We start from the raw sequence: 17,788 nt of genomic DNA on the forward strand, positions 1-17,788 counted from the left end.
TTGTCCCTTATGTAGAACACCATCCTTGGTCTTGTAGGGTCATCAAAATGGGCTTGCGTATCGAAGACCACTCCCATTGTATCTACCATATAAGTGTTACTCAACTAAATCAGTTCGTTTCACTTAGTTTCACTTACATCTACATAGTTACTCAACTAAACAATGTTCGTTTCACTTAGTTTTCACTTAGTTTCACTTACATCTACATAGTTGCTCAACTAAACAATGTTGCGATTACCAAGATCTACATATGTTAGCAGAACTCACACCTATGGGATAGTTTTGTTCCCTGTAGAACAAGTGAGGGATTGCAATGAATGTTCATGAACTCCATGAAGAGCCGATTGTTCAGAGGCTCGATTTTTCGGACTTCTGTGTCGGGCGTAGCAGTTAGTTTGAACCGAGACTTAGTTGCCTGGAAACCTCCACATGAATGTCCAACTTGTACCCGAAAGATTTCCACCCACATTCCCTCTTTCTCCTCGAAGCCTCTAAACTTATCATTATCCCCATAAACGCTCATCTCCATCTTGGACCCCTACATTAATAAATAAAGTACAAGGATCATTGTCGGTAAGATATGTGATGTTATGAATGACAAACTTGAGAGGTGATGATAACACTTACATCTTCATCTGCGAGGATATAGGTATAGAAAAGTATGGACGTAAGATAGGAGAGTAAATAAACAGGGTAGACCCTGTGTATTTTGACTCTGAAACGCCAAGCCATGAGCTTGGGGTTATAACAAACCTCGGAAAGCTTGTTGTAGTGAGTCATTTTGGAGTTGTTTGTAGAGAGATGGAGTAGAGATGAGAGAAGAGATGATAGTGGAGATGAGATGATGAATCATTTCTTTTCTTTTTGGTGACTGAAGTAAGTTACTTCGGTGGAGTTTAAATGCAATGAGATGATGGTTCGTGACGTTTCAATGCAAGTGTAGAGTCGCAAGTGTAATGATTATAAGAGACTTTTTCAATATCATTAATTACATGAGGTTTGGAATATCATTAATTACAGGATTTTTGATATCATTAATTATATTTTTTCTATTTGTTTGCAAAATAAAATAATATAATATCTAGATATACATAGTTTCATAAATTTAGACTATCTAAATTCTGAAATTTTGGTTAATTTCATAAATTTAGACAATCAAAATTATTTAGTTTCACTTAAATATATAGAGTTATACATAGTTCCAAAGCCTATAGATACTATTCGAGTCAGAAGCGTGCTTGAGAAGTCGTGACAGTTTGAAAATATCAAAGGGACACACTATCTATGGTGTTTAAATGCAAATAAATCATGAAATGACAGTTATTAAAATAACCCACTCAGTGAGTTTCACTAAATTATTCTCAAAATATCTCTTCTTTATTGCATGTTCGTTTTTCAACCCATGCGCCTGTTCTTGCAGTGAGAACTCATGTCTTCTCGTCTTCTATAGACGTCTATCAAATCACTCTTAAGTGGGATAGTAAATACAATCTTATCTGTAAGAGGATCATCCCCATTATAAATAGGTTTATCACATGTCCAAAAACGTTAATCTTTCCATTTACTCGACTAAACGAATATCGAATTATCTCGAATGTCTCTCCACACTCCTCCATGTCGAACTTGGATTCTCTCCCTCCTTCCATCCTCCATAAGATTCTCTCAAAGGTAGCAACACGTCACATCCGGGACTTCGGTAGTGCTAGAATTGCTTTCTCCGGGTTTAATTAAATCGGCAGAGATGACTACTTCTACCGATCTGCTGATCTCATTCACTTCAATGATTGGATTTATGAGGTTAATGCTGTAAGAAAATTCCGACTTCTGTGCTACCAAGCCGGTAATCCAGAGGCCATCTACTTCCGCGGTATGTATGAGTACTTCCACCTCCATTTACTTGATCAAAGAAGAGAGAAAATCCATCTTGCTGCTTAGAGAGGATTGTTGTTGGCCAAGTATGTAGATGAAATGCTCAACTTAGCGTTTAGTGTAGATGATGGAGGGTTGGTTCACAACTATCCTAACTTCACTCGTGAATTTGCTGACCGGCTGTATTATATGATCAGGAATAATATATGCTCAGCCCATTGGGGTTATGAAAAACCCGAGGTGTTTACGTCTTTACTGCAAAGAATAAAGCCTTGGTCCGTTTCAAAGGATTGCCTGTGCTCCGCAGTAGAAGAACCGGTGTTTGTAGTCTCCTTAGATGGATCAAGAACACAGTGGATATGTGATCATTGTTTCTGGCAATGTGCAGTTTGGAACTTCTGCCATGAAATTCACATGACCGCTGCCCACTGGCCAATTGAAGATTAGTTTCTCTAGTTATGGCGTGTAGTTTTATCTACTTTTACTAGGTTTCGGATAATGTAATGTCTACTTTTACTAATTTTCAGATAATGTAATGTATAGTTAGACAATATAAATCCCAGAGTTTTACCTACTTATACATAGTTATAATTATGAAATTTCTGTAATTGACTCTTCACATTTTGACCCAACTCTATTTATATAAACTATTTTTTATTTCAAAATCAATAAATATGTCAATAACAACAATTGTGTCCAAACAATAACATAATAAAAATTTCCAAATCTAAAAGTGCGATTTAGTTCAATTTAGAATAACTTGTGTGTATGTTTGTTGAAGATTAATTACGATGTACAGTTTCACCAATATTGACAATTACACTAATTCTTACAAAGGTTTCAGAAGTTATGGAGAAAGATATCTGAATTTCATGGATCGGACATAGATGGTCCGCGAATTGCACCTGGTTGGGTTGTAATTATGCAAGTTTCTGTTGGGTCTGTGGTCTTCTAATAATTTTTCTGATTTAATTAAAGATATATTTAGTTCTAAATCCGGTCAATTTTGGGTAGGAGTATCTCAGATCATTTTTTTTCGGGCAGGAGCACCTGAGCACGTTTAATTCCTTAAAGAAGCATTTAGACCGTAAGAAAGTGAACCGGGTTAAAAAAAACCCAAGAAAACCACAATTAATAAATACCCGTGACCCATCTAAACCCGACCCGAATAAGCTGACCGACATCCCTTAATTAACCTTGCCGGCGAATCTCTCCGTCTTCCGACTTCCTCTCTAGCCACACAAAAGACCCCCTGCTTTTCCAAATATATGATTTTCTCTGTTGCTGATCAGTGAAAAAGAGTTTTTTTTTTTGATTTATCTGGTTCTCACCTGCGTCTCAAAGCTGCCAATACCATGAACAGGTTTACGGATTCGCCCCTTTCTTGTTCGATTACTTTTGTGTCTTTTCTTCAGTTAAGAAGCTCCATGCTATTATTTTTGCTCTCATGTAGTTTGGTCTCTAACACAGGGTGCTTGCAAGGAAACAACTCAGGACTAATGTCTGTGGAACAACAAAGATCTTCCGGAGGACTTTTTCAACACACCCAGTCTCTACTTCTGGTTCCAATGTAAGCTGATCCGCGCACATTCTTGTTTTTTTTTTGATATTGACATCCCCAGAGTCTTCTTTGGTCGCTGTAGTGTTGTTCATCATGTTCGATACCCTTATTTTGTCTGATAGATTTGATATCTTTTTATTTGATATTAAAACATTTCCGGAATGGGAAGTTGAAATATGATTTTGTCTGTCAATACAAGTTAATAATAGTCACATGTGTTAAATGATTTGCAGGAGAAGAGCAATGCGAAAACGAATTCCATTGAAGATGATAGTCCACAACATGACATTGCTATTGTTGGTGGTGGAATGGTTGGAATTGCTTTAGCTGCTTCGTTGGGTAAGCAATGATTACTACTATTCTTGATTTTTCTCTCGATTAGGCTGTAATTTATGGTCAGCCAACTATAACATTTTTATACTTGTTGATTTTGACAAAAGATGTTTGTTATTCTCTCAGCTAGCAAGCCATTGACAAAGCACTTGAATGTTGCTATTATTGACAACAATCCTCTTTTGGGGAGAAAAAGTACCATAGAGAAAGGTCACCCACCTGATCCTAGAGTCAGTACTGTCACACCTGCAACTATATCCTTCCTCAAAGGTAACACTTACGTTTCTGGACACAGTTTTTGCTCATTTGAGTTTTCTAGAAATTGGCTAATCTGAGTTTGAGATGCTGGTTTATCCACTTTGAACCCAATTTTTGAGCTACAGTCCATGATATTTCCTTTATAGTTATATCTTTGGAGTCGTTTCTTTGGTTTTAATAATGCAGGTATTGGTGCCTGGAAATACATCGAAGAGCAGCGACATGCGTATTTTGACAAAATGCAGGTAATGATTATTAAGTTTTTATATTCCTTTCCGAAGCTGCTGAGATTTTTGACCTGCGTCAAATGTATCTTTCTCTGCATGACCACATGTAGCTCACTTTGCGTTTGTGGCTATGATTTTTGTGGAACATATTTCTTGACTATGGCTCAACATTGGTTTGATTTTACTGCCGTTTGGCACTTAGCTATTTACATGTTAGTATAAAGTGTCCCTTCCTTTATTTGAAGTTGACCTTAAAACCAAAACTACCATCAGATCTAGGTGTGATGATCTACTGTGTAGGGTCTGCATTATAATGATTTGCTAGACTAAACAAAGTCATATTTTTTTGTCTGGTTTTAGGTATGGGACTACACAGGTCTTGGATATACAAGATACAATGCTAAAGATGTCGATCAAGATATTTTGGGGTAAACAAAATCTTATTGATATATACATCCGTGTTAATGTTAGTAATACCTGTGTACTCATAACTTGACATGATCCAGGTGTGTTGTGGAGAATAAAGTTCTTCAGAGTTCTCAGCTATCTTGTGTACAGGTATTTTACTTTCTTGGGTCCATCCCAGTTTGTTTATTTCACTTACTTTTTTCGATAAATGAAGCATATATCAACCCTCAAAAAAGCTTATCTATATAGCTAGACCGGTGTCCAACTGAACGCAAGTTTAGAAACAGAGGGTGTGCTAATTTCTTATAAATTGTAAAACCAATTACTACATTCTTCAACTTCTTAGTTAGTTTTATTTAAATTTCAAAGAGTTTATCAGTCATATTTTTAATTCTTCTTACACGAGAGAGCTTGGTATTTACAGGAATCAGATCTCCAGAAGACTATCTATCCAGCGAGGTTAAACTCAATGAATATGTTACCTAGTTCCTCGTTGACTGGTCTTGGTGAAGTACCATCCACAACAGATTTGTTCATGCGAGGACGCCTTGCGAAGCTGGAGCTAAGCGATGGAAACAACGTCTATGCAAAGCTGGTGGTAGGTGCTGACGGGTCCAAGTCGCGAGTGAGGGAGTTGGCAGGAATCAAAACAACAGGATGGAACTACTCTCAGAACGCTATAATCTGTACAGTTGAGCACACTGTCGAAAACTTCACTGCGTGGCAACGGTTTTTACCCAATGGACCCATCGCACTTCTTCCAATTGGTGACAAGTTTAGCAACATAGTATGGACCATGGATCCAACAGAGGCGTCAGATCGCAAATCCATGAGCGAGGATGACTTCATCAAAGCTGTAAACGACGCTCTGGATTATGGATACGGTCCACATCCAGAGACAACAGGTTCAGGGGGTAGTAGTCTCTCTTGGCTTACAGGAGATGTAAACATATCCGCCAAGGAGAGGTTTGAAACTCCACCAAAGGTTGTGAAGCTTTCATCAGAAAGAATGATGTTTCCTTTGTCTTTAAGGCATGCAAAGGACTATGTGTCAAACCGTGTGGCTCTCGTGGGTGACTCAGCTCATACTGTTCATCCGTTGGCCGGCCAAGGAGTGAATCTAGGATTTGCTGATGCGAGTGCTCTCTCCAGAGCTATAGCAGAAGGCATTGCTCTCGGTACCGATATTGGCGAGGTACATATGATTGGATTGGATTCTAAGTCTTAAACTACATGTGTATGATCAGTTATTGATTACTTGATGAACCTTTGTCTTGTAGGCGAATCTGCTCAAACGATATGAAGCGGAGAGAAAACCTGCAAATATAGCAATGATGGCGGTTTTAGATGGAATCCAGAAGATGTACGCAGTGAATTTCGGACCGCTGAATGCATTGAGAGCGGCTGCATTTCACGGGGCTCATTACATTTCCCCTCTTAAAAAGCGTATCATATCATATGCTTCAGGAGAGCAGTCTTTGCCACTCTTTTCTTGAGCAAGCCAGTCTCTTATCAGAGAGATTGGTCGCCTCTCTATCAAGAACTCTGAATCTTCTCTCTGCTTTTACCTTATAGATACTTGAATGGTTATTGAAAACAGCTTCTGTAGTGTAACTTGACCTGTATCTTTGAATTTTATACTTCTGAATAAAATCTTGCATTTTGTGATATATTAAAATAGTTTGCATGATATTAGGTGTAGGCTACACTGGCAATGGCAAGGAAAAGACAGTGTTTCATTTCAACTGTGTTATTATTACAGCAAGTATATGTGTTAATGGGAACAGACGATCTTAATCAGCTGTTGTCTATAATATATATTATCGGGTACTATAAATTGAACTTATATGCACAATTGTACAAAGCTCAACACAATATTTACAAAAAGGTATCCCGAACTATCCTCGCCATGACTCTTGACCCAAGCCTACTCATAATCTCCGGCAGTACTGTCGCAGAGATTCCAGGCAACACAGGAAGCAGTTCCCGAACCACTTGAGATACATCTACGACCTGTTTTATGATGTTGAACACACACACACACAAGTTCAAAAACTCAGGTACTACGGAGATTTATTCTCCATTATATGAGAAGGTTCAGAGAGATTTAAGAAACTAACCTGATCAGGATTATTCGACATGGAGCTTCTTGCGGTAAGGAACTCGATTACTTTCTGAACATTGTTCAGGATGACTTTGTCTTCTTCTGTTACAGATGGAAGAAGTGCTGCAGGCCTGAAGGGTCCTAGTGTTGGTACCATACCGAAGACTGGTGGTGCGTTTCTGAATCCAAAGACCGCCATTGCTTGCACCAGCTGTTCTCTCGTGATTGCATCAATGCCTTTTACTATCTGTTTTGAGTAACCACAACATTTGTCAGTACTCAGTATGCCATGAAGAAATTAAGTAACTCTAAGCTTATCTACATGATAATCGTCCAATTCTCATATTTGTGACTAGTAAATACCTCATCCAGTAGAAACTCGCGGAAGAAGTTTCCTTTCTCGGAAAGCAGAAAAGACAAAGCGACTCTCGTTTGAGCTGGCTGGTTCGGTTGTGATGCACCGGCTGGAAACGAAGGAACCAGACTAGTTGTCTGGTTTTGGATAAGAGCCAGCTCAGCCATGCCTCCATTCATATCTTCCCCTCCTCCACTTTTGGCTGCAGTAATAAAAGTCTCAAAGGCTTGCATCACATCGATGAATCTCTCAGCATCAAAAACGCCGGTCTTCCCATATATTGTGTATCGTAAAGCCTCCCTCAGGCGAGGTGATTCATCCGTCAGGAGCCTCTAAATATTGAGGCAATCATATGAAGACCCATCAGTATTTTGTAAGGTCTAATGAATGAGTGGTATGCTCACAGTTAGAGAGTTCATAAAAAAATACCTGAGCTATATAAGGATAAGCCTCGTCCACAATAGCAAATTCAGGATTCCCCACTAGAGCTATCCCTTCGAGCACACCAATTGCTCTAATTATAAGGGCGAAATAAGGTGGAATTCTGAAAGGATAGTCAAACGTTATCTGCGCCAAATCTGCTGCCAACTCCTGAAAGTTGATGTTTTTAGCTCCACCACCTTCAAGAGCCTGATCAAAAACCTTGGCCAGGACAGGTAATATAGGTGCCAGATTGACCCCATCAGGGATGAAACCAAGTTTGACAAAATCTTTGACTATGGCATCATAGTCTCTGTGAATTAAGTGTGCTATGGCTTCAATCATTCCGTACTTCTGATCATCAGTCAATTTCGTAACAAGACCTGTCAGTCAATGAATGCACAAAATTGTAAAATGTCAACACAAGGGTTTTCTCGTACCACAGTGACTATAACTGTGGAGCCAAATGCCATCATGATAATACCACTTGGAACTAGAAACATTACCAAAATCAAGGATGGCAAGCTTCCCGTCTGGGGTACGAATCATATTTCCAGGATGAGGGTCAGCATGGAAAAACCCAGTATCAAGTAACTGAAGCACACAAGGAGTATCACGGTTAAAAGGAAGAGTATAAATGTACTAACCTAAGCACACATTTATTATACCGTGCAATAATTATGCACGAAGCGTTACCTGCTTTAAATAACAAATAACACCAACATTCACAAGCTCTCCAACGTCACTCTCAATACTCTGTGACAGTTTCTCGCCATCAATCCACTGTGTTGTTAGAACCTTCCTTGACGTGTAGTTTTGGTAGGTTTTTGGTACAACAACCTGAACCCATCAATAATTGCACGATTAGAAACCATTCCACAAATCTTAAGTCAAATAAAAAGCTATGATGGGTCGCTTAAAAATTATGAAGCGTACTTGTGGGAGATCTTTCTTCATCATCTCTGCAAAATATGTTCCATTTTCTCCCTCGTTAACATAATCCAGCTCCTCAAAAAAACGAGCAGCCCATTCATCAACCAGTCCAACAACATCTACTGACACCTGCATGAAAATTCCAGAAAAGAACGGAAGTCAGTAAGATAAATGGTGAAAGAGAACAGTAAGTGCAGCAGACGAAAACTTGCCTGTGGGAACTTCCGTAGAAACAGACCCAAATTCCTTATAACAAACAAGTCAACAGTCACAGTCTCAAGAACAAAAGGTCTCTGTACTTTCACTGCCACCAGATCCCCATTTTCCTTTAGTCTTCCCTTATACACTTGTCCCAGAGATGCTAGAAACAAAATCACAGTAATTCAGCTGGAACTAAGTCTGCTGAAATGACAAGTAGGGCAAAAGAATATCATGTTCAAAACTTACCTGCAGCGATTGGGGAAGGAGAGAGCTCTGAGTAAACTTCATGCCACGGCTTCCCAAGCTCCTCCTCGATAAGAGCCATTGCTACATCATCAGGAAATGAAGGGACCTTCACATAAACAAAAAAAAAAACAGAAAACACTCACATTAAGCCATGCTTAATAGACAGAAAACTCTAATGGGAGAAATAAAGACTTATCTGACAAGGAATGAAGGGAAACAACAATATACCTTGTCACAGAGCTTCTGTAGTTCTGTCATTGCAGCAGGGGACAGTATATCTGGTCGAATACTCAAAGCTTGCCCAAGTTTAATGTAAGCTGGACCCAAGGAAGTAACAATTTCCCTCAGTTCAATTGCTCTAGCAACCTCATTCTGAAAACGATTACCAACGAAAAAAATGAGACTCATATTAAAATACTTGCAAGCAGAACAATACTGAAACGGTGAACAAAATTGGAAGTACTGCAACTGTTTAAGGCACTACCTATCATTAGAATCAACAAGGAACGAAACAAAGATATGCAAAGTAAACCACAAGGCCTACAATTATCTTTTCTGTTTACTGTTCATCCACTGGGTCCGACCTAGTGGAGTACAAAAATAACTAGAATGTAAAAGCCACAAGGCCCACAACTATACTATCTGATCTAGCTTGTTAAAAGCTTACCTCTTTGACTTTCTTGTTAATTACATCCCCAGCAATACGGGAGAGAAACCCGCCAGCGACAGAGAGCAACTGGACAACTCGGCTAGCAACAGCACGAGGCCGTTTACCCCAATAAGCAGAGATGGTAGCCGGATCATAAACCAAAGGCAAGAACTCACTGCTCTCACCAGTCTGCAAACGAAGAAGAAGAAAAGAAACATTCACAAAAAAAAAAATGCTGCTAATAAGTCAAAAGACTAAAACTTTGAGCTGAAAGATTATTACTAATTGTTTACCTCTACAAGCCTGAGCTGAATACTATCATCTGCGAAAGTCGAATCCTTCAAGTTCTGGCCACGAAGGCCTCTCATCAGCACAGATAACTGTTCGTCTTCTTCCATCTGAGCTCTCACTCTCTTAATCTCTTTCGACACATCGTTTATTCTCTGTTTCATGGTTTTCCCCCAAAAAAATTCAAATTTCGACAATCACAAATCTAAAATTGAATAAAATCGGGAGGATCTTAACCGTGGAGACATTATTGTTGACTGGAGTTGACGCAGACGAAGACGAAGAAGATGATCCGTTTACGGTGGTAGTAGGTTTGGGATCAGTGGCGACAGCTAGAATCCGGCGAGAGCGGTTACGGCGAGGGGTGCTGGAGACGAAGGAGCGGCGGGAGGAGAAGGAGAATCGAGTTGGTTGAGGTCCAGAGTAGACGAGCCTCGGGACTGCTGCTTCCATGGGAGAAAGAGAGATGTTTTTTTGAGATTTGAGTGATTGGTGGTGTTGATGATGATGATGATGAAGAAGCAGAGGCTGCCTCTCTTCGTCTTAGAGAGTGTTTTGTATTTCACGGGATGTTTAACGGCAATGGAGGGACCACGTGGCACAACCAAGCGCATATGAAATTACTCGGTTGCTATTAATTTTTTTTATTATTATTTGTTTCCTTTTTCATTTATTGAGGTCGTTGTTTTATACTCTTTATACAGACGGTGCGACGATGGGACTGGGACATCATAAGTTTCAAAACAAAAAAGAAATGGGGCGAGAGAGGCTCGAACTCTCGACCTCAGGATTACTCAGATAGCTATGAGACCTACGCGCTAGCCAACTGCGCCACCGCCCCTTCTGTTTAGCTTGTCTAAGCTATCTTTCAAATCTACGTTACGAATTTGCTGGTGAATATGGTGGCATTAGCTTGAAAGATTGATCTTTGAGGATATCAATTAAAATTTCATATCGAAATGTCAAATAAAAATCATCTATGATACATGCATGCAGTCCTCACTCTTGACTAGGGATGTTAAAATGAGTAAATCCTACCTATTTAAAACCTATTTTATTTAGAACACATGCCTATTTACAACCATATAAAATAAAATTTACGAGAACTGCATTTAGACCCTTAAATTTTACACTGATCCATTAAAATCTAATTAGTCTCATTTAGATTTTATAAACTTAAATGTTATGTTACTAAAATTTTGGAATTTAACTAGTACACATTGGTTAAAACAAAAAAATCAATTAGACATTTGATATTTCTTCCGTCGAAGAGCAAATGGCGATCTGAACTGTCCACTCAATATCAAAAGGAGTGATCCTTGAAAATCATGTGGTCAATATGGAAAAACAGGAACTCATTTCTTTTCAAAGGCAATCTTTCAACAGGCCCTCTTTTCGTTAATTCAATCTATGAAGAATTGGAGCATTGGTTTCTAATCAAAGATTTGGATTTTCAAGTATTACTCCTCAAATCTTCAAGCTTTCATGTCTTGGCGGGTTGAATCTCAGTCTCATCATGCCCTTTTGCCAGCATTTCTAATAGCAAATAGTGTCTTCAAGTTGGATCTGTTTCAATCATATATTGCATGAGACTTCCCTTCATGGCTTAAGGACCACTTCGTTTAGATTTTGTCCTTTCCGATTGCTTTGATCCTCCTTAGTATGTAATTATCCTTACTTTTATAAATGAAAACGTTTGTGTGAAAAAAAAATAAGGTTAAGAAAAACAAATTATGTTTGGTCTTCTCTTGTATATTTATTAATTTCTCTCATTGAGAAAACTCCATTGGCTTGAAGAAAAGCCACGTCAGAGAACCTCACAACAACACCCCCTACGCATTATGGCGTTCACATCTTTCGTTGGTAGGTTTCACTAATTAGCATATGTTTTAGAGTTAACCAATAAGTTGGTATGGTATCTATCTTATTAAAACAGAAACATTCCTTGGACCTAACATTTATTTTGTAAATTTTTAAATTAAATACACCTTTATACTTTATAGTTAAACCTACTTTAAATCACTAATGTTTCTTTCTTTATACTACTATTCATGTTTCCAAACAATATACTTATTTCTTTATATTACTATCAATGTTTCCAAACAATATATTTTTATACTACTATCAATGTTTCCAAACAATACAATAATTAATTTTAGTTATTTTATATCTATCAGTTTTTCTTTAAAATTTTCTAGAAACGTCATAATTTCATAAATTGCAAAATAATGAACTTTAAAATTTGGATTATAAGATTACAAATTATGAAAATATTACAATTTAAATCAAATTAGATTACATATCGGTCATCCATCAGTTCAATCGGTTAGTCTCGGGTTTTAGTGATTTTTTAATATGAATTTTTAAAAAACTTAAATTGAATTGTCAGATCTCCGGATTAACCGGTATAATCACAATCGGGTTGAATTTAAAAACACTGATTTAAATACAAAAATATTTTAAATACACACTCTTTAAAAATTACCAAAATATTTGTTAAGTTATTAGTAAATTTTTTCATCGTAAAATATTCCGCGCTTCCAAAGCGCGGATCAAGATCTAGTATATACATTAAAAAGATAATCATTTGATATTTGCTGATATTAAGTACGCAGTCATCAAAAAGTACGACCACTCTTAACCAAAAATAATAAAAAAGATAAAAGCAAATATAAAAGGAAAAAAAGGATTTTGTTCGCGATCATCAAAACCTTGAGAGATTCGATTCACATACACACACACACAATCATTAGTTTTATTGGCACCGCAATCCTTCCTTCGTGTCTGGATCTCAAGTAGTGTTCTTATTACACACACACCATCTTAGAGAGAGGTACGCTCTCTCTCTCTCTCCTTCTCCTTTGTACTGATTTCGTTTCCGAATAAGATCTCATCACCCTCCTTTCGATTGGGCCTTTGTACTGATTCGAGATTTGCTTTTTTTTTAATTTCCATTTCCCGTGAGTTCTGATTAGTGTTTTCTTTTTTTTTTTTCAAATAAAAGTTTGGATTCTTGATTCTGCACAATCATGGCGAGGAAGATGCTTTCTGACGGAGAGCTTAACAAGGCCGCAGGTGCGGAGGAAGCCACCGAGACTCACTATGATTTTGATTTGTTTGTCATCGGTGCCGGGAGCGGCGGTGTTCGTGCTGCTAGGTTCTCTGCTAATAATGGTGCCAAGGTAACAGACTAACAGTGTGTTTTGATTCTACATTCTTATGTCATGTGTGTGTTTGATGCCTAAAGTTATCGATATTATAATGTTATTATAGGTTGGTATTTGTGAGCTTCCCTTTCACCCTATTAGCTCCGACGAGATTGGAGGTGTTGGTGGCACGTATGTTTGCTTCCTTGTTATATTATTAGTTGCATTATTTGCTTCCTTTGTTATATTATTAGTTGCATAAAAGACGACATCTTTTGAGTCTTTGTTTCCCGCTTTGGTTCAGGTGTGTTATTCGTGGTTGTGTTCCCAAAAAGATTCTAGTCTATGGTGCCACTTATGGTAGTGAACTTGAGGTGAGTCAAAAAATCCAACTTTTATTCCATCATTTGATTGCCTTTCTTTTAGCTGTTTCTTAACTAGTATTCCTGCTCCAAGTTATCTTATGTTGTGGGTTTATCTTCTGGCAGGATGCTAGAAACTATGGGTGGGAAATCAATGAGAAAGTCGACTTCACTTGGAAGAAGCTTCTTCAAAAGAAGGTGCCTTTTTATATTCTATCTCTTTTCTTGAATGAGTAAAATATTGTACACTGGTTTGCTTCATTGATACACTTGCACTAGTTTATCTTGAAACACTCGAGTCGAGTGACTTTCAGGGTTAACGTTTTTGTGTTAACAGCAGTATTGACCTTGTTTAGTTTTTCCAATGTGCAGACTGATGAGATATTAAGACTGAACAATATTTACAAGCGGTTGTTGGCGAATGCTGCTGTGAAGTTGTATGAAGGTGAAGGAAGAATAGTTGGTCCCAACGAAGTGGAGGTCAGACAAATCGATGGCACCAAAATAAGTTACACTGCGAAGCACATTTTGATTGCTACTGGTAGTCGAGCACAGAAGCCCAACATCCCTGGACATGTAAGTGTCTTTGTTCATCTTTACTTACCTACAATAGCAACGCGTGTGAATACACCTGGTATTATGGAATCCTTTTTAATAGGGAATAAAAGAACTATCTCTGTTTTGCAATATGATCTTCTGTGAGTATAAAGCTATAAACTGCTATATGTATGGATAGTCCACTGATTTGTTTTTGTGTCTCTTTCAGGAGCTGGCTATTACATCTGATGAAGCTTTAAGTTTGGAAGAATTTCCTAAGCGTGCTATAGTGCTTGGAGGAGGGTAATGTCTTCTTCTGTGTTTTCCTCTTGATGTACCTACCTAGCATGTCAGTCGTATCAATGGTTTCAATCCCCCTGTTTGCATTTACTTTCTAATCAGGTACATTGCTGTGGAGTTTGCATCAATTTGGCGTGGAATGGGTGCTACTGTTGATTTATTCTTCAGGAAGGAACTTCCACTAAGGTGCGCCATAATCTTGTGCTCTCTTTTTTTTTTCTTGGACTAGTGCAGCCAACTTTCTAAATTATTTCTGAAATTTTACTTTATTCAGGGGCTTTGATGACGAAATGAGGGCACTTGTGGCTAGAAATCTTGAAGGAAGGGGTATCAATCTGCATCCACAGACAAGTTTGGCTGAGGTATCTAATTTTCATGTCTCATTACTGTGTACATTTCTTGTCATTCGTTTCATCAGTTCATCCTTGGCTGAACATATTTGTATCTTCCAATTTAGTTGATAAAAACAGAGGAGGGGATAAAAGTAATATCCTCTCATGGGGAAGAATTCGTGGCAGATGTTGTACTATTTGCTACCGGTAACTTTTCTAACCAATTTTATTCTGCTTTAATACATGTACTTCGGTGTGTGGCTTTATTGTTTACAAAAACAGTATATGTTTGTGCGTCTTTTTCTTCCTCTCTTGAACTTTACCTTTAAGGAATATACTTGTTATTTCATATTTTCATGGAGCTGTCTGAGGATCTTTTGTATATATCTGTTACAGGAAGAGCCCCTAATACCAAGAGATTGAATTTAGAAGCTGTTGGTGTTGAACTTGATCAGGCTGGAGCTGTGAAGGTCGTAACAACTTTCCTATCTTTGCAGATTTTTTTATATTATATTCTGAAAAAAACGTTTTCCTTGAGGGGAATAGCTTCTACTCTTGCAGCTGCTAATGTAGTACATTATCCGCAGGTTGATGAGTACTCACGCACTAATATACCTAGCATATGGGCTGTGGGAGATGCTACAAACCGAATTAACCTTACACCTGTTGCGTTAATGGAGGCCACCTGCTTTGCGGTTTGTGCCTATGTTCTTACACTTATAAATCTTTCAACTTTCGTGTTTGTGAATGTCCAATTATGTAATCCATTTGTTAAAAGGGATTTGTTTTGATTTTGCAGAACACTGTCTTTGGTGGGAAGCCTACTAAAGCAGACTACACCAATGTAGCTTGTGCCGTATTCTGGTAAGCATTCTTTCTTATACCAGAAAAAATTGAAGTTTTCCCCTTTTTGTTTATATCTTTATCTTCTCTGTTTGGCAGCATACCACCACTAGCTGTGGTGGGTCTCAGCGAAGAAGAGGCAGTTGAAAAAGCGACCGGGGATATTTTGGTTTTCACCTCAGGTTTTAACCCTATGAAGAACACCATTTCGGGGTATGCTAACATTCAATTCTAATTACTGTACAATCTTTATGACGTCGACTCACACAATTATTGATGTTGTTTTGTATGAAACTTCCTGGTTCTTCAGCATGCTTTTTGCACCTGATAATTGTTTGAGGAATGTTAACATATAACTGTTTGATCTAATCACATATTTCTTTTGGTGATAGACGGCAGGAAAAGACATTAATGAAGCTTATAGTTGATGAGAAGACTGATAAGGTTATTGGAGCATCCATGTGCGGTCCAGATGCAGCTGAGATCATGCAGGCAAGTTTTCCTAAATATTCACTTAGCTAGTTACTACTTCAGTGAGTAGTGCATAGGTATATGCCACCTAATAAGGTAAAGGACTAGTGAGATGAGTCAGATGAAAGCAAGATATTTTTCTTGTAACCTCCATAGGAGATTCAGGGGTATAAGAGAACCTGATTTGAGTTTGAGAAGTGTTGACTCTTCTCTTTTTATAAATCAAAACTCAATCTTGTAAATCCACTAGAGTTTGATTTGGTTGCGTCTCATGCTTTTTAGTGTCTTTTTATTGCTAAATGCAGGGGATTGCAATTGCGCTCAAGTGTGGAGCAACCAAAGCACAGTTTGACAGCACGGTGAGTAAAATGAATCAGAACACTTTCGTTTTCATTCTACACAGTTTGAAGTTTATATAAGAAATAAGAATTAACTTTAACATTGTGAACAATAACACAGGTCGGGATACATCCATCTTCTGCAGAGGAATTCGTGACAATGCGCACTGTGACCAGACGCATTGCCTACAAAGCCAAACCGAAGACGAGTCTATGAACCGCCAAAATTTTAAAAGACAATTTGCATAAAACACTTTATTAGAGGTCAGACCGAGACGTGAGTTTCCTCACTCATGTTCCAATAAATGTTTTTTTTTGGTCAACATGTTCCAATAAATGTTTTGTATAAGTTTTTGTTTGTTTGTTGATTTACTTCTAAAATTCAGAAAACACAAAATTTCAATTTCTGCTTCTCTTGTTGCTAGTGAAACTTCGCCACCAAATATATGCTTTATCTTTGGATAAAATTCTCTCCCTTTTGGTCATATCGTGTTCGTCAATTTTGTTTGGTAAGTTTTTGTTTCAATGGTGTATTTAATTGGACAAGGTTAGTTAGACTAAGAAACGTAAAACCAAGTTCAAATCTACATATAATTGGATCATGTTATTTGGAGTTAGAACGTGTGCAAGAGCATCTCTTTCCACTCCATATTAACGAAATAATTTAACCTTTTTAACTAAAAAACTCTATCAAACATTCTAAAATCATTTGAAAACTTTAAAACTCCATAATTTTTTTTTTAAATAACGGTAGGTTTCATAATACATTATAAAATATCATATTCAATAATACTGGATTTTAAATGAATTTTTAAAATTCATATCTGAATAACAATAGATTTGTCAGTATTTTATAAAATGTCATGTTCAATAATATTAGATTTTAAATTAATTTTTGATACAAATCACTTAAAACTCTCAATTAAATACACCTCCTTAAAATAAAATGAGAAATGAAACAATGAATAAAAAATAAAAATACTAATTAACAAATGAAATAATATTTTTTGTTTATTATTATATTTTAGAGTAAAATATGAAACGTGGATAAAAATATTTAAGAGTATGGTTAATGATACTTCCTTGAGTCTTTTAATAATAAATTAAATTCATGTAATAAACATATACGTAGGCCTGGGCGTTCGGGTACCCGTTGGCATTCAGATCGGGTTTTTCGGATTTTCGGGTTTACAGTCCTAGGTCCCATAGTAAAATTTCATTAGTATGGGTCAGGTTCGGATAATAACACTTCGGGTTCGGTGAAAAATTATATTGCGTCCTAAAACCCATAAAGTAACCATATATCATTCGGGTTCGGGTTATATCGGTTCGGTTTGGATATAACCAAAGTAAAAACAAAAACTTAAAGAAAAACATAAAGAAAAACAACTAGATTAATAAAAATTAATCTATCACACATAAAATTGCTAAAATAACAATAAAACGTTAAATCAAGTATGAAAACAAATATTATATGTAAACAATATATATTATATTATAGAGAATAGACTTGTTATTCCAATGAACAAATTATAAATTACTTATTTATAACTAATTGTGTACTTAAAACATTTTTAATATTGTTAATATTTATTATTATATATCAT

At 37.1% G+C, this 17,788-nt stretch overlaps 3 protein-coding genes and 1 non-coding gene across 4 annotated transcripts; 2 read left to right on the forward strand and 2 right to left on the reverse strand.

Moving 5' to 3' along the window:
- Positions 1–3,043: 3,043 nt before the first annotated feature.
- On the forward strand, positions 3,044–6,326 carry LOC108862843 (uncharacterized). The gene is made up of 9 exons (XM_018637097.2): positions 3,044–3,232; positions 3,340–3,439; positions 3,664–3,769; positions 3,890–4,033; positions 4,208–4,266; positions 4,609–4,676; positions 4,755–4,806; positions 5,081–5,851; positions 5,937–6,326. The coding sequence occupies exons 1-9, from the start codon at positions 3,225–3,227 to the stop codon at positions 6,150–6,152; spliced, it is 1,524 nt and encodes a 507-aa protein (XP_018492599.2). The 5' UTR covers positions 3,044–3,224; the 3' UTR covers positions 6,153–6,326.
- A 45-nt stretch (positions 6,327–6,371) lies between these two features.
- On the reverse strand, positions 6,372–10,402 carry LOC108863333 (uncharacterized). Its single transcript, XM_018637726.2, has 13 exons — positions 10,090–10,402; positions 9,858–10,007; positions 9,583–9,753; positions 9,144–9,287; positions 8,916–9,021; positions 8,681–8,829; positions 8,472–8,597; positions 8,232–8,375; positions 8,042–8,129; positions 7,545–7,918; positions 7,124–7,447; positions 6,777–7,007; positions 6,372–6,669 (listed from the first exon to the last, which is right to left on the reverse strand). Exons 1-13 carry the CDS (start codon positions 10,303–10,305, stop codon positions 6,535–6,537), a joined length of 2,358 nt encoding a protein of 785 aa, XP_018493228.1. The 5' UTR covers positions 10,306–10,402; the 3' UTR covers positions 6,372–6,534.
- Positions 10,403–10,607: 205 nt separating this feature from the next.
- TRNAM-CAU (transfer RNA methionine (anticodon CAU)) lies at positions 10,608–10,693 on the reverse strand. The gene is given in 2 exon segments: positions 10,608–10,643; positions 10,656–10,693. It is a non-coding gene; the product is annotated as a tRNA-Met (tRNA).
- A 1,810-nt stretch (positions 10,694–12,503) lies between these two features.
- Positions 12,504–16,586, forward strand: LOC108863499 (glutathione reductase, cytosolic). The gene is made up of 17 exons (XM_056986437.1): positions 12,504–12,685; positions 12,857–13,034; positions 13,126–13,190; positions 13,303–13,372; positions 13,487–13,558; positions 13,733–13,936; positions 14,127–14,200; positions 14,300–14,383; positions 14,472–14,559; positions 14,655–14,736; positions 14,926–14,999; positions 15,117–15,224; positions 15,329–15,393; positions 15,472–15,585; positions 15,765–15,864; positions 16,149–16,202; positions 16,303–16,586. Exons 2-17 carry the CDS (start codon positions 12,882–12,884, stop codon positions 16,396–16,398), a joined length of 1,503 nt encoding a protein of 500 aa, XP_056842417.1. The 5' UTR covers positions 12,504–12,685; positions 12,857–12,881; the 3' UTR covers positions 16,399–16,586.
- Positions 16,587–17,788: the final 1,202 nt, after the last annotated feature.

The sequence above is a fragment of the Raphanus sativus genome, chromosome 5 (genome assembly GCF_000801105.2).
Source record: "Raphanus sativus cultivar WK10039 chromosome 5, ASM80110v3, whole genome shotgun sequence".
NCBI classification, from domain to species: Eukaryota; Viridiplantae; Streptophyta; class Magnoliopsida; order Brassicales; family Brassicaceae; genus Raphanus; species Raphanus sativus.